At 35.0% G+C, this 22,090-nt stretch overlaps 1 protein-coding gene across 3 annotated transcripts in view; it reads right to left on the bottom strand.

The window, feature by feature from the left end:
* LOC102688363 (fragile histidine triad diadenosine triphosphatase) overlaps positions 1-22,090 on the bottom strand; it is a 493,799-nt gene that overhangs the window by 344,945 nt on the left and 126,764 nt on the right. For all 3 annotated transcript variants that reach the window (XM_069189317.1, XM_006630661.3, XM_015347081.2), the window contains one exon: positions 7,594-7,715. In XM_069189317.1, the coding sequence (XP_069045418.1) occupies positions 7,594-7,705 (112 nt within the window). In that variant the 5' untranslated portion in view covers positions 7,706-7,715. The remainder of the gene's footprint in view (positions 1-7,593; positions 7,716-22,090) is intronic.

The following is a 22,090-nucleotide window of genomic DNA, read 5'->3' on the forward strand; positions in this document are numbered from 1 at the left end:
ATTTCCATCGCAAAAAACTTCCATTATTTTTATATGTATGACTGAATTTCATTCACTCTAATATACAACCAGGTGAAAATACCACCTACTATTAAACATAAATTTGTTTAATCAGTAAAATTTGTATTAAGTATTAAATACATTTTAGATGTACTGTAGTAGAAACACAGTATAGAAAAAATAATTAACTAGTACGTTGTTTTTTTATTTTCATCTTAATAGACAAAGTTGGCAAACACATAAATATATAAACAGCAACAGGCAGTCAAAAAATATCAAAATAGTTTTATCTTCGGCAATAGTGCAGTATTTCTCATTGAAATAAAATGAGATTACAATACTAACAAAATATAAAATATGCTTCAAGCCAAAGTCTAACAGTTTTTCCTGTCTCCTTCGAGGTCATTTTCTCAGATTTATCTAAGACAAGTGTCTGACAAAAGGAGGAACATAAAACCAGCCTTTCCACGTGTTCTTTAAAAGCCACTAATAATGAAAATTATTAAACAAATCCCATTATTAATAAGAGCCAGACAAAAGTCTATGAAAGTTTACTGGTATTCTTGTTCTGGTATACTGGTATGGTATTCTTTCTGGGTTTTTTTCCACAATTGAACTTAAGGAACTCAGGGAACTCAGGTTATAAGGCTTCAGGAAGTGTAATGCTTCAGACAAAGCATTAAAGCAATTCTCCATTGCTTACTGAATTAGTTTGCTTATCTCACTGTGCTGGCTAAATTTCACTTTCAGCCCCACCTGTGGCTAACTCTTACACATATTTAGCATATTCAAAATTGCCCTACTGCTATAAATTATTAGATAATTATTATTAAATTATTAGATATTACATTTGATCAGATGTTTTTTTTACAAAAACAATAAGTACTGTATCTGTACATGGTGCCCTTATGCTAATTACTGTGGCACATGGAAGTTACTCTCCTTCAGAGGAGAATCTCTGTGCAGCTGTATTAGTCACTAAAAGTGGACTCCTCTAATGGAGAGAACCCTTTTTCTTGAGTGAGTAAAACACATTACTGGATCTGATTTAGTGGAAATTATGAAAGGCACAAAATTAGTGTCTAAGAATGTGACAGATCATCTTCAACAGACTGACAACAGCAGATTTTTTTTAATGCTGCAAATTCCATTTTTTTAATTTCATTTTATTTAAGGTTGTTTAAACATTTTTAAATGCTCTAGAAAAATGTGATACAAAAGATCATGTTTGGGAGAAACACATTTCTGAGATTTTCTTTAAAGCAACTAAATTAGGAAAGGACAACAGGTAAATTGATGTATGCTGTGTTCTTTTGTTGAATTCTAGAGAACTAAATGCCGAATCACTCAAGACAAAGGATGTTATTCCACATCACAATACACAGCAGAGGTGCTGGAATTAAAAAAAGGGCCATTCAGAATAAGGTTGGATACAATTTCTATAGTGTTGTTGTGTACAGTACTTCACTGCTCGTATCACTGCCTATGGAAAGCATCATTAAAAAGGAGTTCCACTTCAAAAGCTTGTTAGCACAGGACACACATTATTAAAATTTAATTAAATTCTAATTTAATAGGCATTCAATTCACTATTCAGCATTAATATAACAAAAGTGAGAAAAAATCTACTACTTTTTGTAGTTATACTACACAGCAAACAATGAGATCCTCATCAACCATTCATCAGCTAAACTTTACATAAGACAGAGGCAAATACTATGATTTTATAGAGTAAAAGTCTGCTCATAAGATCACAGAATGGATTTCTAATTCACTTGTGGTACTGACAGCCACTCCCCTTCTTCGCCACCCATCCTCAGGCCTTTGTTTCCCCAGCCACGCTCAGCACACTCACTAAATTGCTTCCCAACTAGAAGAGTATTGAGAAATTATCCCAAGTCCTACAACCTCTTTCTAATGAGGGCCCTAATGCATCTGTCTGTGTGAAAAACATAATCACAAGTTTCAAAACAGTGAAACCAATAAGTGTAGTTTATTTACAGAGGAAGTAGAAAATCATCAAACTTGTACCCACACAAGACTCCAAACCTTCCTCCAACACTCTCACAACAAACTCCCAACTCAATCAGAAATCATAATTAATATAAAAACAACAAAATGCAAAAAGCGAGTATATAGCACATGCCTCCTCCTTCAGTCTTTCTCTATTCTCTGACTGACTCACACAAAAAAACTCATCCCTGTTTTATTTCAGAAATCAACAAACTCCCAACTAGTCCAACAACTGACACAGTATACAGGCTCACGTTTAAACACAGTGGTCTTTCCCCTTGTTCAGCTAATTACCTATTAAACTGTTGTAGTGTAAAACTAAACTAAGAGGAGGCTTCTAATGCTGACAACGTAAAGCATAGTAACTTTCACAAACCAACCTGAACAGGATGGCAAAAGAAGATAATTCAAATTACACTAACAAGACAGTTTTACAATATTTATTTTTATTGTTTAGATTTGTGTTCATTTAATATGCATGTCAGCTCTGATTGTGTCTTCTGCTAATTGTGTCCCCCCTCCTTTATCAAAATGTTTTGACTGTTTGATCTATAATTTTAAAAAAAGTAGACAACTTCGGCAAACTACATTAAGACATAAACCATGTTGTCTGTACGTGTTCAAATAAACCAAGATGATTAAAAGTGAAAAATCTTTAATTTGTAATGATGAATTAGCAGCACTGTCAGACTGAGGTGGTTTGTCTTAATCATAGTAGGAGACACTATCAGTGCTGGGAGGCTAAGGTTAGAAGTGGTTCACATTTGAAAGGTAACCTGTGGAGGCTAAATGTTACCTGGCCATTTTTAATCTGAAGAGGAAGATTCCTATTTAGATAGATTTGTGTTACACAATGAAGCACAGATTAAAAAACAAGGTCATTTCTGTAAATGTCCTTCAAGTCCCCTATGCTCTAAAATAACACATTTCAGCATCTGTGACTTTCCTATACAAGTTAAAATCTTTTTTGACAGCAACTGTCGATTTGTCTTCTTAATTTGCCTACTCTATACAACACAATGTAAAAGCATGCAGTGCCATAAACAGCCCAGAGACTTAAATCAGAGATGCTAAAGGCATGGGGGAAGGCATTTAAACAACTGCTGAATATTTTACAGATGTTACACTTTAATATTTCACAAGGCCATATGCTACAGTACCTTCACATGACAATGGAATTATTTTGAAAAATCAATCTATTATCCATTATTAAATGTCACATTTATAATTCTATAAAGTACTGTACGTCTTCTGGTAATGCAGGAAACAGGTCATCAAAGGTTTCAATTGAAGAGTGGAAAGGAATAATATATGACTCATCAAAAAATGATTACTGTATGAAACTGGTTTATATGTTAGAATGACTCACGAAAAATGAATAATTTATCCAGGCTATATATAAATGAGTCGCTTGTAAAACCATAACTTACCAAAGTGAGTTATACGTGTAGGATATATAATGTATTAAAAAGTCTGTTTATGTATATTTAAGGATTAAATTCCTTAAAATGTTGGGTTCTAGTAAAGAATGCTTTATTTCCTCAATCAGAAATCATAATTAATACAAAAACAACAAAATGCAAAAAGGGAGTATATAGCACTACCTCCTCCTTCAGTCTTTATTCTCTGACTGACTCACACAAAAAACCTCATCCTTGTTTTATTTCTGAAATCAACAAACCCTCCCATTCAAACAGAAACAATGCATTTAACTCATTAGAAATCTCACACCTACAGTCATGTAAGTCATGTAAAATGTGATCTAAACATGTAGCAGAATATTAAATAGTGCAGAATTTAATTATTTTTCCCATACTGTATGTCTATTTTTCAAAGCACACTGGGCAGTATAAAAGTACTGCCAGTAACCACACTTACTGTATGAGCTCACCATTTCTCATACTGTACTGTCACTAAACTGTGATGTCAGCAGCACTCACAAACCGAACATCTGAAGCCTTGCAGAATAGCAATGTAATGTTGATTATTACATGCCAGAAAAGCTAACACAATGTCTACAAATTCAGACTTCCCACATTCTAATCCTGTATGCCTGGAGCAGCAATTACAGTATGTCTAATGAATAAAACTTTACTTCACAAACTGAAGTTAGAAGAACTTTTATTATGGAGATATGGGAAAAAAACTGTGAAGAATAATCAACAAATGGATTTCATCTACAATTCATGTTGTCTTATTGTCGTGTACTATGTACACTAATGCATTAATAGGTTATTCCTCCATGAGTTGTTGAACATGCACCACACACTATTGGTATACATACTGCATACTGTACAGTACGTATTCTGAGCTTCAAGATGCTAAATGTATAACTACATCAAATTCACAAAGTTATATTCAGGAAAATTGCAATTTTCTGCAGGTACAATTTTATTCAGTTAAATTCATTATGCGGATGAACATTTATCATCAACAGGATTGATCATCATGTCTATTGTGAAAGTCATGTTTTACTACATAAGAACAATAGAAAAGCTTACAAGCAACAGGAGGTCATGTGACCCATTAGTTAAATTCTAATTTAGTTAATACAAAACTATCTGTATCAACACCTTACAACCCACTAACCATTTTCACAGTTAAGCTTAGATTTTATCAAAACCCTAAAGGAGAGAGCTTAAAACTGTCAACCAAAACCCTAAAGAAGGAACTTAAAACATTCAACAGCTGCAGCTCCATCTTTACTTTGGCCTCCAACTCCAACATTCTGTATAATACTGCATATTCAGGGATAGGAACAGTAAAGAAAAGCTAACAGTCTCTTGCCATACAATATCGAACCTTCTCTCCCTGAATGGGAGGTACCTACAGTATATGTAATGATCTGTGTGCAAGATGTCCAGTTGTCCAGTAAAGGTATTGAAATAGCAAGCTAAGAGATGGCCAAAATGGCTTAGTATCTCAGAATAAGGTATCAGCCATAACCCGTGCTTTGACTTCCAAAGCCAAAGAAGTAAGCCACTGTTAGTTCTACCTTCATACAAACATCCAGCAATTTAAACCCATTCATTTAAATTCAAAGTTATAAAGAAACTGGACATATGTACAGGACCAAAGACTACCTTTATATTTGAAAACCCTTCATTCCTGGCCTGTGCTGATACTACGGATCTCTTCAATGTTGGGGTCCTTGGTGACGGGGAAGAGTAGTGGAAGTGTGAAGTTCTACTGCTGATGCAGACAAAGTCTTGTTGCATGGTAGCTTTGTGTCTTAGGGGTCCTTAGACAACTGAGGAGTACTGCTGAGGGGGATGGATAAGGGGGATGGGGGTTGTAAAGATGGCAATTGGCTATTTTGTTTCATATTTTATTATGTTTGGGAAAATAATAAAATATAAAAAAAAAAAACTTCATTTAATAAAATCTGTTCATCTTATGATTACATGTGCATGCTTAAAAAAACAAAGCTCATCAAAACTTCACCAATAAAAGCCACTTCCTTCATGGGAGTTCCAGAACACTTCACACATACAGTACAGTATTCACCCACACTGGTGAACATTGGTAGAAACAACTGTTTTTTTCAGCTCCAAAACACTGGCACAGACTAAACAGTACATAACAATAGCTTAAGGAAGGGTCTAAAAAACAAATACAATCAGATATGAGCTTGCACTTCACCCATCAAAAAACAATCTTTTATGAGCTAGGGTTGCATTTTGTGCAACAAAAAGGAAGATGTGTTCCTCTCAGCAGCAGATCTCGTTGTATTTCTACAGAGAAAAAATCCTGCACATTCTTTGTGAGATCATGTAACTTGATTTCTGAGCCCAGTATCATGATGCCCAGTCTTATTCTTTGTAAAAAACAAAGCACTCCTTGGCTTGCAAAGAAACATTGATAATTTATATGATAATCAGTGATGTCCCAGAAAGTTTACCTCATACCTTATTGATAAGCTCCTGAATGTTTTTTTATAAAACATCCATTGAGCTTAATAGATATTGCATGTTCCTTATTTTGCATAGTTTGAGGAGAAGGGCAAATCGTTTTCTGTTAGTATACATCAGTCAAAAAGTATTAATAAATCAATCATTCATTGCTTAGAAAAAACATTACTAATTTAATCTCACAATGTGTATCTTTTATTCTTCAATTTACAATACAGATGGCATAGGGAAAAAGCATAACAAAGTGATTTTCCATCAGCAGCCATAAACTCGAACAGCAGATAAAATCTCTGCCACCCTGATTACACAACCATGCAATAACTGACATTATATATACTGTATATGTTGAGCATATTTTGTGTATTTGGATATTTGAGCATATTTGGTTCAAAATCTCTTTAGTACTTTAATTGTTCTGTCACACCATAAAAAAAACACACCATATAGTCACCACTAACATAACTGAAAAAAATACTTTAAAACTAGATTACAAATAAAAGTTACATTCATTTTGGCCTAGTTTCACTTTTTAAAAAAATTCTGAAAATCTATACTTTTCTTAGCATTCTTTATGATGCAGTGAAATTGGAATTAATGAATAAGAACTATGTTTGTAAATGTAATTCTTTATTTTGAAAATTAGCCTTCTTAGTAGGAAGTTGCCTAAAGCATTTTATTTAGGAGAGATTTTGCAGCATGCTATTAAAATCATTCATGGTACCAAGATTTAAACACAGAGATGTTATGTCTGGAAAATACATAAATAGACATTTTATAATATATATTTTTATATATAAATATAAAAGAATTTTTAGACAAAACCAAGACATTATTATTATTCAGAAAGAGAGCAACACTGATATTCAAATAAGAGTGGAGAAAGTAATGCAAATATATGCAGGTTATAAATATAGCTTGTTTTGCTTGTTGACAGCTTAAGTAGAGTGGTTTACTAGCCAAAAACTATTAATGTTTTCCTTTAAAACAACAAAAATGAGCGTGCATTATGGAGATGTATTATGTGTTAATGAGAATTTTTTAAATAAAAAATGAAATAAAAAACCACCTAACCAGTAATATAATGATGCAGATTTTGTGTGACAAGCCTGGAAGATATTTTTTTTTTCTAGCAGCACATCTTTATATAATTACCTAACTTAGAATTTGCATCTAAATAATAGTTATTTCATCTCTGTTGGCTAAGATCATAATATATAAATATTACCCTTGCTAATCTGAAAGAGATGTGACACCAGGGAGAACAAAAATAAATGGGTTGTATAAAATAGCAATGTATACCTGCACAAATATAGTTCATATGCTTTATTTTTTCAACATAAGCCATACAAACATAACTAGGAATCATCACAACTACTTTCAGCATACTGCCTTTCTCTTGAAACTTTTTTGGTAACATTTGTTTGTATGGTCTTTTTCATAAGGTCACAATAAACATTACCTCTGAGCTAACTGTTGCTGAGCAACCAATGCCTGTAGTGCTGCACCATTGAGCAGATAATGTTCCAGTGACTGGTTGGAGAAGCAAGAAAACAACATCTTACCTGGGCCTTGATTTAGAAAAGAAAGCCTGTCAGCCTGCTGCTGTCTTGATTGCAAGCAGAGTTTGCTGAACTGGTTGAGCTATAATGGTGCTTTTAAAAAAGGATACGTCCAGGGACCACTGGTTTCCTATTCACCAGAGCGAAGGACAATTCACTTTGAAGAAACACCACAGAAGCCTTGACAACATGCTGTCCAAAACGCAATGTAGACATACTCATTCTTCCAGGACTGAAACAAAACAAGAAAAATATTCTGTTAATAACATAAACTACTTAACCTTAGATATGTCACAGTATCAACACACTACAATAAACTTATGTGTCTCATGTACTGTATGAAACAAACAACTGGCATTGTTCTCTATTACTCAGAATGATATTCAGCGCCTCTACACAGGCACTACCCAAGTTATGTAAAACTCAGTTGTGTGAAATGCAACTCCGCAAATTCCATTTCATGCAAACCATGGCAAATGAATGAAAAAAAATATTTGCATAATATTTTACAGATATAGTATGTATAGGCAGGTGGAAACGTCATTAAACAGCACTTCATTAAAGAACTTGTGCTATTTAATTCATGAGCTTTTATTTTTATTTCTACAGTGTTTAATGATTTTTTTGATTTTTTTATTTTAATTCAGAATACACTATAGTCATTATATTACAAAATGCATTCATGTGAACTAAGCAGTGCACAGGATAGTACAGGAATGTACTACCATCAGAATATAAAAAAGCAAACATGCACTTCCAGAGACAAACTCTTATGCAAGTCGAGGATTGCCTTTGATTTGACTTATCCGGTTCTTGCATATGATTCCATAGAAGAGTGTTACAGATTTACACTTCACAACAGATTATTAGATTATAAATGTATTATGCATATACGATATTTTTACACATGGGTTTACTAATTGTTGCAATTACCATTGTATGCTCTACTGTATATGGGAATAGCAATATATTAGTTGAAATTACTGGAGCAATCCCTATTATTCTATTCAGTAATTATTGGAGTACACGACAATGCCCCTACTTCCCCGCTCCTTATCTACAAAACAAATAGGAAATTGGAAACAACATGCACAGTTAAAATAAAAGCAATAAAATACAATAAAGAAAAATGTAAACACCACAAGCTTGTTATGACAGAATTTTAGGTTGTTTTACAGTAAGGACAACAAGGGTCCTGAATAAACAAAATATTTTGCTGTTTCCAGCTCTAAAGGATAGATTTATAGTTACTTTAAAGTAATGGCAATTCTAATTTCAGTTATACTACCTTAAATTCCTCTTGTGGTGGTATTATTTGTATCTTCAGCTTATTCCTGTTATCAGGCCAAGAAAACATTTTCTGTTTTTTGTGTGTATAAAGATGTGTGGCTGCATCATGCAAAGATCAAAAGAGCTCTCTGAGGCCCTCAGAAGAAAGATTGTTGATGCCTATGAGTCTGGGAAGGGTTTTAAACCCATTTCAAAGCACTTTCCGAAAGATCATCTACAAATGGAGAAAATTTCAAACCTCTGGCAATCTATCTAGGCCAGGTCATCTCACCAAATTCAGACCAAAAGCTGACCAAAGGATGCTGCAGGAAGTCTCCAAGGACCCCAGGATAACATCAAGGGATTTACAGGCAAGTCTTGGCTCTATCAATGTCAAAGCGCATGAGTCAACCATCTGGAAGAGACTGCACAATGTTGCCCTACATGCAAGGTCAGGAAGGAAGAAGCCTCTGCTCTCAAAAAAGAATATAGATGCATGACTGAAGTTTGCCAGACAACACCTAGGTGAAGATTAGGACTATTGGAACAAAGTGCTCTGGATGGATGAGACAAGGGTAGAGCTGTTTGGCCACAATTCCAGACGTCATATTTTGCGAAAACCAAAAACTGCCTTGACCAAAAGAACCTCATACCAACTGTAAAGCATGGTGATGGAAGCATTATGGTTTGGGGGTGTTTTTCTGCCTCAGGGCCTGGCCAGCTTACCATCATAAAGTCAACCATGAATTTCGAATTGTACCAGAGAGTACTTGAGAAGCATTTGAGGCCATCTGTCAAAAAGCTGGAGCTGAACCATAAGTGGACCTTGCAACAAGACAATGGCCCAAAACACTCAAGGAAATCCACAAAAGAATGGCTCAAAAAGAGGAAATGGAGGGTTATCAAATGGCCAAGTCAAAGCCTAGATCGTAACCCCATAGAAATGCTGTGGGGGGACTTGAAGCGGGCAGTACATGTAGGAAAGCTCTCAAACATCACACAGTTGAAGGAGATGTGTAAGGAGAAGTGATTTCTGCCAAAGGGGGCAACACCAGCTATTAAAGCTAGGGGGTGTACTTATTACAGCAGACAATTGCATTTCTGACCTTTTTATGTTGAATAAATTATTGCAAAGAATAATTTTCATTGTTATTTGTTAGATCACCTTTATCTATCAATATTGTTGAAATGAAGATCAAATAATCCATACATGCAAATGAGGCGGAGCAGTGGCACTGTGGCTAAGGATCTGAGCCTGTGGCTGGAAGGTCGCCGGTTCAAATCCTGCGGCCGCTAGAGGGATCCTACTCCCTTGGGCCCTGAGCAAGGCCCTTAACCCCAGTTGCTCCAGGGGTGCCGTATAAATGGCTGACCCTGTGCCCTAACCCCAAGCTTCTCTCTCCCCGTCAGTGTGCCTGTGTCTCATTGGAGAGCAAGTTGGGGTATGCGAAAAGACAGATTCCGATACAAGAAATTGTATATGGCTAATAAAGTGATCGTATCTTATTTTAACTATGAAAAACACACACCTTTCCTTACTTTTTCACAATACTGTATATAAATTAAACATCAGAAACATAATGCATTAACATTCAACTGACTATCCTGAACAAGATGATTATATTATAAAACATGTTTTTTATGGATACACTTAAATTTAAAAAAGGAACAAAAAGCTAAATATTACAACAAACATAACACATCTCTATAATATGAAGTATGTGAGCATGAGAAGCAAGCAGCCGTTATGCTCGGTTTCGAATTTTCTTTTCTTTCTGGAAGACACAGGCATTCATGGATGGAATATGAGATCAACCTCCTACAGTATGTCAATAAGAAAACAATATTTATTTAATAAATATTCTTTTAGTTCATAAATTGTTTTGTGTTGCAGTAAGAATGTGTAACCATGATTTATACAAAAACTCTAAATATCCATGTAAATACATTAATTTACTTGTTAGGAAACTGTCTTCAGATCCTTCTTTGCTTTGCCCTCCTGGGTGGACATTCAAGAGTTTCTGAACCTTTTGGCACCTGTTTTACTTCAGTCCATGTTTTAGATCCACAAGTCCCTTCACATTTTGATGCAGTTCATATGAGCCGACCTGCCCTCCTTCTGTTACAAGAGATGCATGGTTGCTGATTACTTCCCTCTTCTGTTCCGTCAGCTGCTTATTTTTCTCACTCTGGCACTTTGTGTTTTTTTTTTCCATGGAAGCAACATATTTGCAGAAGATCAGCTCTCTTTAACATCAGCTAAGGAGCTTTCGCTTCCTGATACACAAATTATCATCCAACCAATCGTTTTCAACTGACTGGTCAGGTGATGAGAGGAAGAACAGTTCCAACTTCTTTCTGGGAACCTGATGATCCAACATCTTGTCCAAATCTGTTTACCTCTTACAATACATACTGTACACCTACAGTACATGCAGAGTTTCCAGTTCAATCTTACCATTCAAATTCATCATTATTTAGCAATAAATTTGCTTTTATATACAAAGCTACTTTCTGATGTTGGAAAAGCTTTCTCCCATTTGAGAAAGTGAAAATGTTTTTTTAACAACTAATTAAATAACACTAGCAAAATGTTTTGACAAATAGACATTCCACAGTTCCACAGATATTGCACATATTTTGCAGTGTATATATATACACCCCAGACCCGGTTAAACTTGAGTCAGTCTATCTAAAAGGCACGTCTACACTTATAGTTTGACACATACTATCTAAAGATGACATGAATAGCTCAGAAACAAATTCAAATTTTTACTGACATAAGTCATAAGTCACATGCAATATTTATTAGGACTGAAAAGGTCGGTGTGTCAAATATTTATTTCCAACAAAAAAATATTATTGTAGGATATTAATGCTTTTTATGCCACTCTGCAATTGCAGCATTCAAAAGAGAAGGGAGTAATTAGCATCAATGGAAGCCTGAGTTGAAATTGACTAAAAACCAAAATGGCATCTGAACGGAGACTGGATGCATAATGAATGCAAAGAAGAGGGTTAGTAAAACAGCAGAGCAGGAAGTACTGTAATTATAATTTACAGAAACCCATATCCATACACGATCAGCCTGGAATACCTCTTTGGAAGTATAAATGTGGACAGAAAGAAAGATGCCCAGCCTCTCAAGAGTAGTAAAAGTACCATTCCACATGGTCAACGACTTTCTTGACATCTGAAGAGATGGTACAGCATCTGCAATGATGGCATATAAAGCATTGAAAAAATGCGGTAGTTTAAAAAATAACTTGCCTTAGGATACTATGGAAAGGACAAATTCCAAGCTAAAAGACACAATGTTAGCAAATATTTACAGACAGTAAGGAGATATTGTAGTTTCTTGACAACATGTTGGAGGGAAAGATGGAAATTCTGAAAAATAAAGACCAAATAGCAAGTGAGAGGAAGCTAATCTATATTATTTTCCATATCAATCATAAAAATCTGTAGGAAATGTGTGAGAGCCAATGTCTTCACCTCACAAGTAAAGTGAACTAACTGAAATAAATAATCAACATTGGTGATTTCCCCTAGTGAGAAAGATATTTATGTATAACTCTGTAATCAACCAGATCACCAGATGATTCAGACTTGTACAGTGTGAGCAAAAATCAGTAAATACAGTACAGGATTTAGTATAAATTTGAGTTATTATGCAAGAAGAAGCTATTTAATTAACTACTCAGTTTCAGGTTTCAGGTTTTGTTTGATCGGTGAAAAACACTTACAGTCTTGGGTGGGGCATTTAGCCTGCACATGATCTACTGTAACTCTAAAATGGATGCACGATAATTTAGAGAATTTCTCATGGCTACATTTATCATCGAGGTCCAAGGATGAGATAATTTGCCTCAGTAGGTAGGCCTTCAATTTATTTAGAGTAGAAGCAGAGATAACAGGAGCTGCATTAAGTTTCCAGAAACAAGCAATATGGGTGTTGATAAATTTAAGAAACTATGGACTAGACAGCAGAGCTGTATTGAAAGGGCAGGGTGAATGAGAAGTTGTCTCCTTGGGGAAAGTTAATTCGCATTGTTAACTGGATTTCTGAACACAGGAGAAAAGTTTGCAGTCACTACAGGAACAGTTACAATTATACTGTATGTGTGACACACATAAGAGAGGAAATGTAAAAATGTCAAAGGCTGCCTATTTTATGTTTATCTAAGAAATAACTGATAACTTGAGACGATATAGAAAGAAAGGCTTAAAAGAAATGCAGTCAAGAGTAGAGTATAGACTCCTCTCCCAGAATAAAGTTTTGAGAATGCAGATCTGGCAAGAAAGGCTGGCAAGAAATTACTGATAAATGGGTTATTAGCCTGATCAGGGGCATAACTATTTGAGGAATGCCAAGACATTGGACACTGACTATTACTGTATACACAGCACCTGCCATTTCTGTCTATTGTACATTTACATCAGAGGAAACAAAGAAGATATTTTGTGTGCCAGGATTGTAACACTCCTGGGTCTGGAGTGGAAATTAGAATGGAAGAGCTGCCCTACTAACCCCTAACCCCTATGTAAAAGGAATTATTTGATTTAAGTCTACTGTAGGAAAGCTATACGTACTCACAGACACTAAAGCTGTGAAAAAAAATATTATGTTGAACTGGGTGAGTGAGCCCCTTACCATTCACTGGGCATTTTGTATCAGAGACTATGCTGTTAAAGACATTTTATTATGGTTGTGTGTACTGTCAAAAAGTTTAATTTAGCAAGGGGACACTGGATTTATTACCAGTCAATAACACTATAGTTGGCTCTACTCCAACATAGTCCAACACAGAGTTAATGAGTAGGAAAATGAGTAGAAAACAAAACAAAGTAGCAAAAAAACTCTCGCCCTCACTAAGGACCACAGAAACACAGACTTTGTGCAGTAACCTGGTAACAGTACAAACCACAGACTTCATGCCAACTGCGTAAGTCTAACAGATCCACAGTATTGTTGAGCCTAAAAAAGGGTATCAGATATATTGAGCAACAATACAAAAAAAATTGTTTTTTGTCATGTCTTCTTTCAGCAATCTTTTCTAAATATTTGGTGTCAACATACAGTATTCACACAAATAGATTGTACTACTGTATTAGATAATGTATAAATCTACACAAAAACTATTACTCTATTATACTGTATATACAGTAATTAGCATTATATAACCACTTTTTACTTTGTTACCATAGTTACGTCCAATACCATTTATTTTAATTTTATTTTACTGAAGTTAAAAAGAAACCATTCCATTCTTTGCTAAAAATATTCAGCTGTTGAATAACTTGAGGCCATCAAAGCCCCAACTGAATTTAAGCGCTTCCAATAAAGTAGTGATTCTATTTGATGAGAAGGCAGTTCTTTTGAACAAGACGGCCCTTCTGCACAAAAAAGACTTGTGTAAATTAAACCTAAGGACAACACAAAAAAGTCTGTATTGATTCTGAGAAGTTTAAGCTTTACTTTAGCAATCATTCAGATTTTTTGAGCACACTCAAACAAAATGAGTACTTACACATTTTTTTCACGTTTTTCATAGAATCTACATTTACTGATTTTTTCTTGTTTCTCATAGAAGCTGCAACACATATTCTCGATGGAGCTGAAAATGATGAGCTCTCTTGTTAGCACCTGTCAGAATTATCAAGATCATCCGAAGGATGACGCTATGTCTGCAGACGCTAACGTGTGAGGTTTCACTCTATAGAATGTCAACAGCTACCAATGCTGGCAAATAAATTACTGCTGTTGTTGCCTAGCATACGTATATCTGTGCAACTCAAATACTCTAATTAGAAACAAGATCCTTTTGTGACACTAAGGACCATAAGCATAATGTCTAATCCCAACCTAAAACAATTACATTTAAGAAGAACAAACAGCTGATATAGACTACATTTTATGTAATTGATCAATGTGCAAAGACAGATTTTCATTTTCACACCAGTAACTCAAATTTGTAATGCACTCACAGAGCAGCTCACCTAATGTGCATTTAATATACTGCTATTCAGCTGTATTCTAAGATATTAACAGGAAAAGGGGGAGCATCTACTTCAGTAAAACCAATGTTTTATAGTTTATAATTATTGAGTTTTATTATTTTTGAGGTGGATTCTGCACATTGGTGGTGGTGGAGGGGAGTCCCCATTACCTGTAAAGCGCTTTGAGTGGAGTGTCCAGAAAACCCTATATAAGTGTAAGCAAGTATTATTATTAATTATTATTGACTATATAGTATTAATTATATGTTCATGTCATATTTTAAATTCTTTAAAATCTGAATGCAACATGGTCATAAACATCATACTGTAAATGAGGCATTAATAACAAGCAATATGTCTTAAGACTAAACTGACAAAACATGTTGCAATGTTTATTTTAAACTGATTCCATGCCATTGTTATATGCCATGTCTGGTGTTCAATACTGGGCCCCTTACTCTTCAGCATTTACATGTTTCCACTTGGTCAGATTTTAAGTTCACATGGCCTCAGCTATCATTTTTACGCTGATGATACTCAAATATACATCCATACCAAACCTGACACTGATGTGGCTGTCTCTATTCTATCTAATTGCATCTCTGACATAAAAACCAGGTCTAGTGCAAGTGATCACATTACTCCTATCCTAGAGTCCTTGCACTGGCTTCCTGTCAAATTCCGTGTGGACTTTAAAATCATCATGCTCACCTATAAGGCTCTTTATGGCTTGGCACCTCAGTACCTATTTGAACTATTATCGCCCTACTCACCACCTTCTAAAACCTTCCATTCTACAATGGAAACTGGTTCCATTCTACACCCCTCTGCTTTTCCTAGTACCACCATCCACGGTCTCCTCTGTATATTGTAATTGTGTTTTATCTTATGTATTCTTTTTATTTATTGTTGATCTCATTCTGTAAAGTGCTTTGAGAACGCTATATAAAATATAAAGGCGCTATATAAAATAAAGTTTATTATTATTATAAAGGTTTGTGAATAAGCTGTAAAAAATCGAAACATGTATCGTCTGTAACTAATTTTAGTAAACTTGTCTATTCAGGCAAAAATAACTGAATCCCTGCATTATCTTAAGTTCTGATAAGCTTTTTTGCAGACTTGATGATATTCACACTACACCAAAGCTCATGATACTGAGACAAGGCTACATGGTGACTCTTAGTGAGCAGCCAGCAAAGACGCTTGGCTATTTGGACTCCATCCCAACAGGCATTGAAAAAAGGCACCAGCTGTCTGAGACATTAACATTCAAATGAAACTGAACAATTCCACAATTAAGAATTATAATGCTGCAATTAGTTTATTGCGAACTGTTCTGACCCTATTAATGTTCATTACTCCTTTTTATCCAGACACATTTTAATGTTTGAATGTCATTTACTCCTCTCTCTGAGACATAATGCATTCCACTTAATGTGTGTTCACACTGCATGTACTGTATTATACAGCAAATAAACCAATGAAAACCCCTATAAAAATAATATTACACATCACATTTTCTCTTTGTGATTTACATGAAACAGCCTTGTATAGGCCTGGATTCAGATTATGTGCAACATTTTGAATGAAAATGAAAGAAATGGAATACAGGAAGATATGATATCAAATAATGTAGATGTGTCCTTTAACTTTATATGTAATCTAGTCCTAGAATTTATAAGTATCTTACATAAATACTCTAACCACAGGCATAAACTGCAGTAAACTTTCATATTGCTGGGACTTAAAAAAAGATATCTTATAGTGTAAAAAATGTCAAGAACTAGCATTTACATGTACTGTGCATCTAATTAAATAAAAATGTTCTTGTCAACATTTTATAATGACTGACATTTACAATACAATACAGAATTTTCATTTTTAAATTCCAATTCAGACATATGCGAAATTCAATAATTTGTCACAGCAGTGTGTTCAAAAGCTATGATATTGCCTGTACATAAAAAGTTAATGGAGCAATATTTCTTGCCTCCAGCTGCTATTTAAAAAACAACTATCCAGTTTAATAACAGTTGATAGAAATGTTACTCTGAAATATTGCCATTCAAAATATTTGCACTTTATGTGGCATATCAGTTAAAAAAAATAAAAATAAAAATATACCCCCCAAAACATTCACATTTTATTGCTTCACTCAATATTACCTGATTGGATGCCTGAGATCCTGAGCCATATCAAAGCTATTTATTTAAGGCTACAGTATAATTAAACTTTAGATTAGATGTATCTTATATGTTAAAACAGGTATTGAATTGACATAAACAGAATTTCTTTTTAAACATGAAAATGAATCAATATTTATTTAAAAACAGAAACAAGTAATGGGCAGCACAGAGATGCTGTTGCTAGTATTGCTTCTTTTGAGAACTAGGGTCCTGGGTTCAATTCCCGGGGTGCTAACTGCATAGTTTATATGTTCTCCCTATGTTGGTGTGGGTTTCCTCTGGGCGCACTTGTTTCCTCCCATATGTCCCACAGACATACCAGTAGGTTAGCTGGCTTCTGGGAAAATTGGTTCTAGTGTGATTGTGTGTATTTATTTATGTATGTATGTGTGTGTGTGTGTCCTGTGATGGGCTGGTAAGCCATCCAGGGAGAACTTCACCTTGCACCTGCTGCTTGCCAAGATAGGCTCAAGATCCCCTGTGACCCTATATTGGCTAAAATGGTTAGAAAATGCATGAAAATAATTACTTTTAGTGGGACTGAAATATATGGAATGTATAAACTAACCTTAAGACATCTGCTACTGTATATACCACCTTTATTTTCTCCTAGGGAAAAACAATGATACATGCTTTGGAAAGACTGAAACAATGGCTGAATAAATTTAATGGAGCATCCTGGACCTCAGAGCACAGTCAAAAGACATTCTGGTGAGACATCCCAGACCAGAAAATAGTATACCATGGTGAAAGCAATAAAGCACTGAGAAATCAGGGTGCAAAACTGATCATCTATAGAGATACTTGGCAAAGCATGACAAAACAAAAAGCAAAGGAAATAAAATGCAAACTGTAAAACCTGAAAAAATAAAGCCACACAGACTCTCAGTAGTAAACTCCTGCTGGCATTGCATTTCCTGCATTTTGGTGTAGCAGTAAATAATAGAACACACCAGACTGTAGATGGGTATATTGCAGTAATTGATAAGAGAATTTTCTCAAATCTTTGTACAGGCATGAAAGAACCCAACGAGGCAGCGAGAGACATATGACAATGCTTGTGATCTCATTCTCTTAAAACACCCTGAGGATACAATACAAGGAACTGGCTCGGTGAGAGATCAGAGGCAAGGTCACATTTTGAGCTGCTGTTGATCTCAGTTACTTGGTAGCTCAGGTTTGAGTTAGCAGTCATACACAGTATAAAGCAGCCACCCAACAGAGAGGAGAGGCAAACTTCGTTCTTCAGTAGGACTACAGACAGAATAGCACAAGTGAGTTAGGGGAGGTTAGGAACAAACAGCCGCAGGTAAGTACTACAAATTATGAGAACTCCTTAAAGGTACAGAACCCCTCTTTTACTGTACATTATATTGATTATCTATTTTGATGAAGAGATAATTACCTTTGCTTTGAAGTTATTTCATTTATTAGTAATAAACTTGCAAATTGTGAAAGCAGTGTAAAATTTACTTAGCTTCCAGTTACAGCAATCATAAACCTAAAATAATATTGCAAGTTTTGTTTTGTATTTTTTTCTAAGTGATAACAACTCCTGGCAGAATTTCTTTTGAAACCATCTTGTTTAAACTGACCCTAGGATCAGTCCTATCACCATGTGCCATAGCTTTGCACTTTATATACTAAATAGGTATTGATTACAACAGTAGCACTGGCCTTACTGCAACTAGGATCTAAAGGATATATAGTATTAGGATTGTATACAGAAAATCAAATGGAAATGCTTCCATCCTGCAAAGTTGTTTTGCTTTCTATTGTTCTCTTAAACCTATCAAAAGAGTAAATGACTACAGAAGGCAGCAGTATATCTATTGTTTTCAATATATCTGTGTGTTTTACAGATTGTAACCTTTTGTTTAATTTTTCTTCTGTTGCTTTAATATAAAATATGGTACTGCAGCTCTGTAATCTGCTGATTAAATCTACCAGTACCTGCACATACCACATGAATCTTCCAAAATAAAACAGGACTGTGGCAAGCTGAGAATACTATAGCTTCCAAAGGTATCGATACTCTTATTAAACTGTAAAAAATCTTATTTAGCAAAGAAAATATGAGCTTGTTTACAATTGATAAATATATAGCAATAGAGAATATACCAATAGCATAAATGTAAACATGATAAAACATAATTCTAAAAATACAATGCTCAAATTTATTATCTCCTAAAAGTTGTAAAAACATTCACTAAATTTAATTTTCTCAACTCAGAGTAAGGGCTGTAGATCTAAGGCAAAAAATTTGTTAACCTCAACAACTCTATAAATATGTTTTGACTTGTGTCCGTTACCAAGGTGCTCGAGCTAATGGGACACCACCTCACTAGTGAGAGGACATATGTTTTTATGAACAAGTGAAGGTTTATTCCATACTTAAAAGAGACTAAAAGAAACACAACATTTCGGCTGAGGAACCTTCTTTCATTCTAAGATGCCTCTAAGAAATGTCCATGAGAAAGTTTCTGGATCTGGAATCTTTAGAAACTCTGAAATTATCAGGATACAATATCTCCAAGACTGAGATTTAAAGCTGACCTCATATATTTTGTGACTGCAGCATAACTGCATGGCAATATAGAAAGAAAAGACAAGAATCTGCCAAACAACTGACTCCTGATCATGTAATTGTCTGGATGCAGGACAAAATTAAGTTTTAGACACTTCTTATTAGCAAAGAAAGGTGAAGCTCATTTTGAAAAATATTCTCACTTATTTGAATGAGACAAATGTTCTGTTCTGCTTTGGGGTTGTCTTGTGTCCTTGACAGAACTGAAACACAGTTCACCATGATGTTTTTATCAATAATCAGTGCCTTATGCCCAGAAACTCCAGCTTGGTCACAAATTGATAACAGGAAACAATAATTTCAACTACATGTATATGGCCAAATGATTAAGAGATCAGTATCTGTTGCATAATTTGATGAAAGCAAATTAAAGAACAAACCACAGAAAGAGGGCTGGGGAGGTTCTACTGAGGTGGGAGGTGGGTGTCGGGTGTCAAATACCCTCAGGAAGACAAATATAGACCTATACAGAAATGTATATCTATAACCATTTCTGACAGATGTATTATTTACCCGAAGAAGGCTCCATAGCCGAAACGTTTCCTCCCTTCTTCTCTTTTCAGCATGGAATAAACCTTTACTTGTTCCTTTGCAGCCTACGCATGCTGACGCAGCTACTGTACCTACTTGAACTATTTCTGACAGATGTCTTCATATATGGATCATTAAATACTAACTGTACACCTGTATTTTCATGCTATGTCAGCTTTTAGCTACAGGTCATCAAAGGAATTAATACATTCAGAGACATTTATACAGTATGTGGTACTGTACTACTGTACATTCCTCAGTTGTGGCTGTTATAAGGGATTCTTTGCTCATCAGTGCTCTCAGATGGTCACTAGTTATGATTTTAAATCTAAATCAATTATGCTTAGGTATTATTTATTATCTTTTATTTATTTAAAGGAATAAGCACTTGTTATAACAATAAGTGCTTTGAGTAGAGTGTCCAGCAATTATTATTATTATTATTATTGGCTTCTGAATTCCATCCATAATTAGTTCTTCTAATTAACCAGGTACATGAACATTTCTAGGCAAATATAAAATCTCAGCTGTAGTATAATTATATTGAAGCATATTAATCATGCAACATTATGTATAAAATCCAGAATCAATCCTTTAGATATTTTTATGTTTGATATATTTTCCCCAAAAAACTATTGAAATGTTTTATACAAATCTCTAATCATCATTAAAAAATCTAACCTATTTCAATAAAAATAAGACCCACTCTGTTTCCTTCACTAATGACACAAAAGGATCATCTTGACAGTTTTGCTTTAATGCACATGTACAATATAACTAGCACTCTTTCTAATAAATGAAGAAGTGAAAAAACAGTTTAAGAAAACCAATCATAACCCAGTGGGATCTGCCATAGTGGACCCGATATCTCCGGTGATATTCACTGCAAAGATCAGTATACACATACCTGTATACAGTAATACTGGAAAATCCATGGTGAACACACTGACTCTTCCCTAGCATTCAGAGGGGAGGATTCTTTAAATAAAACAATTCACAATACAAGACACAGCCATGCCAAGTCTGGTTCTATTCCAGACTAGGGTGTTATGTGAGTGGAGTGTGTACAGTATGTTCTCTCCGTGTTTGTATGGGTTTCCTCCCCCAGTCCAAAGACAAAGGGCAGCTTATTTGGGTTCTGGGAAAACTGGTCTTGATGTGAGAGTCTGTCTGCCTGCCCTGCGATGGAGTGGTGTCCTGTCCAGGATACACTGGATAGGCTCTGGCTCCACCATGACCCTGTGTTGAATAAAGCTGTTAGTAATGGAAGGATATGCACTGGGTACTTAAGCACAGGACAAAGCAGCTCCCACGTATTTTTGTGAATCCAATTCTGTTCAAGGTTCCTCCAGAGGCTGTTGTTACAAATGGCTCTAATTATCGCCTACTAACTGGCAGTGTGATATTCTCTTATGGACACTCAAAATGGCTTCTTAAAAATCATACTCAGCTGGAACATCGTTTGGAGGCTGACTAATTGTACACTTCAAAATATGTACTTTTTCTGTAAATTACTTTGCTTCATAATTCTTTGCTTCATAATGCTCATTCTGAAGCCTAGCTCTCATGCACATCTTCACATGTGAATTAACTTTCAGATACATCCAACATGTTTACAGAGCAAGTTTATTAAATGCAACTGGAAGCATGTTCAATCACGCTAAGGGCCAGGGTAATGAACTGCTTCTTGTCTCAAAAGGTAACATCTTTCAACTAACTTTACTTCAACTCATGCTTTCTTCTCATTGCTCCCATGCAAGAATGAAAATTCCACATGCACTATGATTTTGAGGGTAGTCCAAATCAATTAAAGGATCAATGATACAACATTTTTTTTTCAATTATCCATCTTGGATAAAAGGAGTGATTTAAAAGAGTCTGACAGAGCGAAGATCAAAGGTTGCCATGTACAGTAATTGGTAACTCAAGTGATATCAGTTGTGCTTAAATATACAGTATATACAGAGTTGAAAGATAAAAGCAGGTACAGTACTGATAATGACCACAAACACACAATCCAAGAAATCACTC

The sequence above is a fragment of the Lepisosteus oculatus genome, chromosome 4 (assembly GCF_040954835.1).
Source record: "Lepisosteus oculatus isolate fLepOcu1 chromosome 4, fLepOcu1.hap2, whole genome shotgun sequence".
Lineage (NCBI taxonomy): Eukaryota > Metazoa > Chordata > Actinopteri > Semionotiformes > Lepisosteidae > Lepisosteus > Lepisosteus oculatus.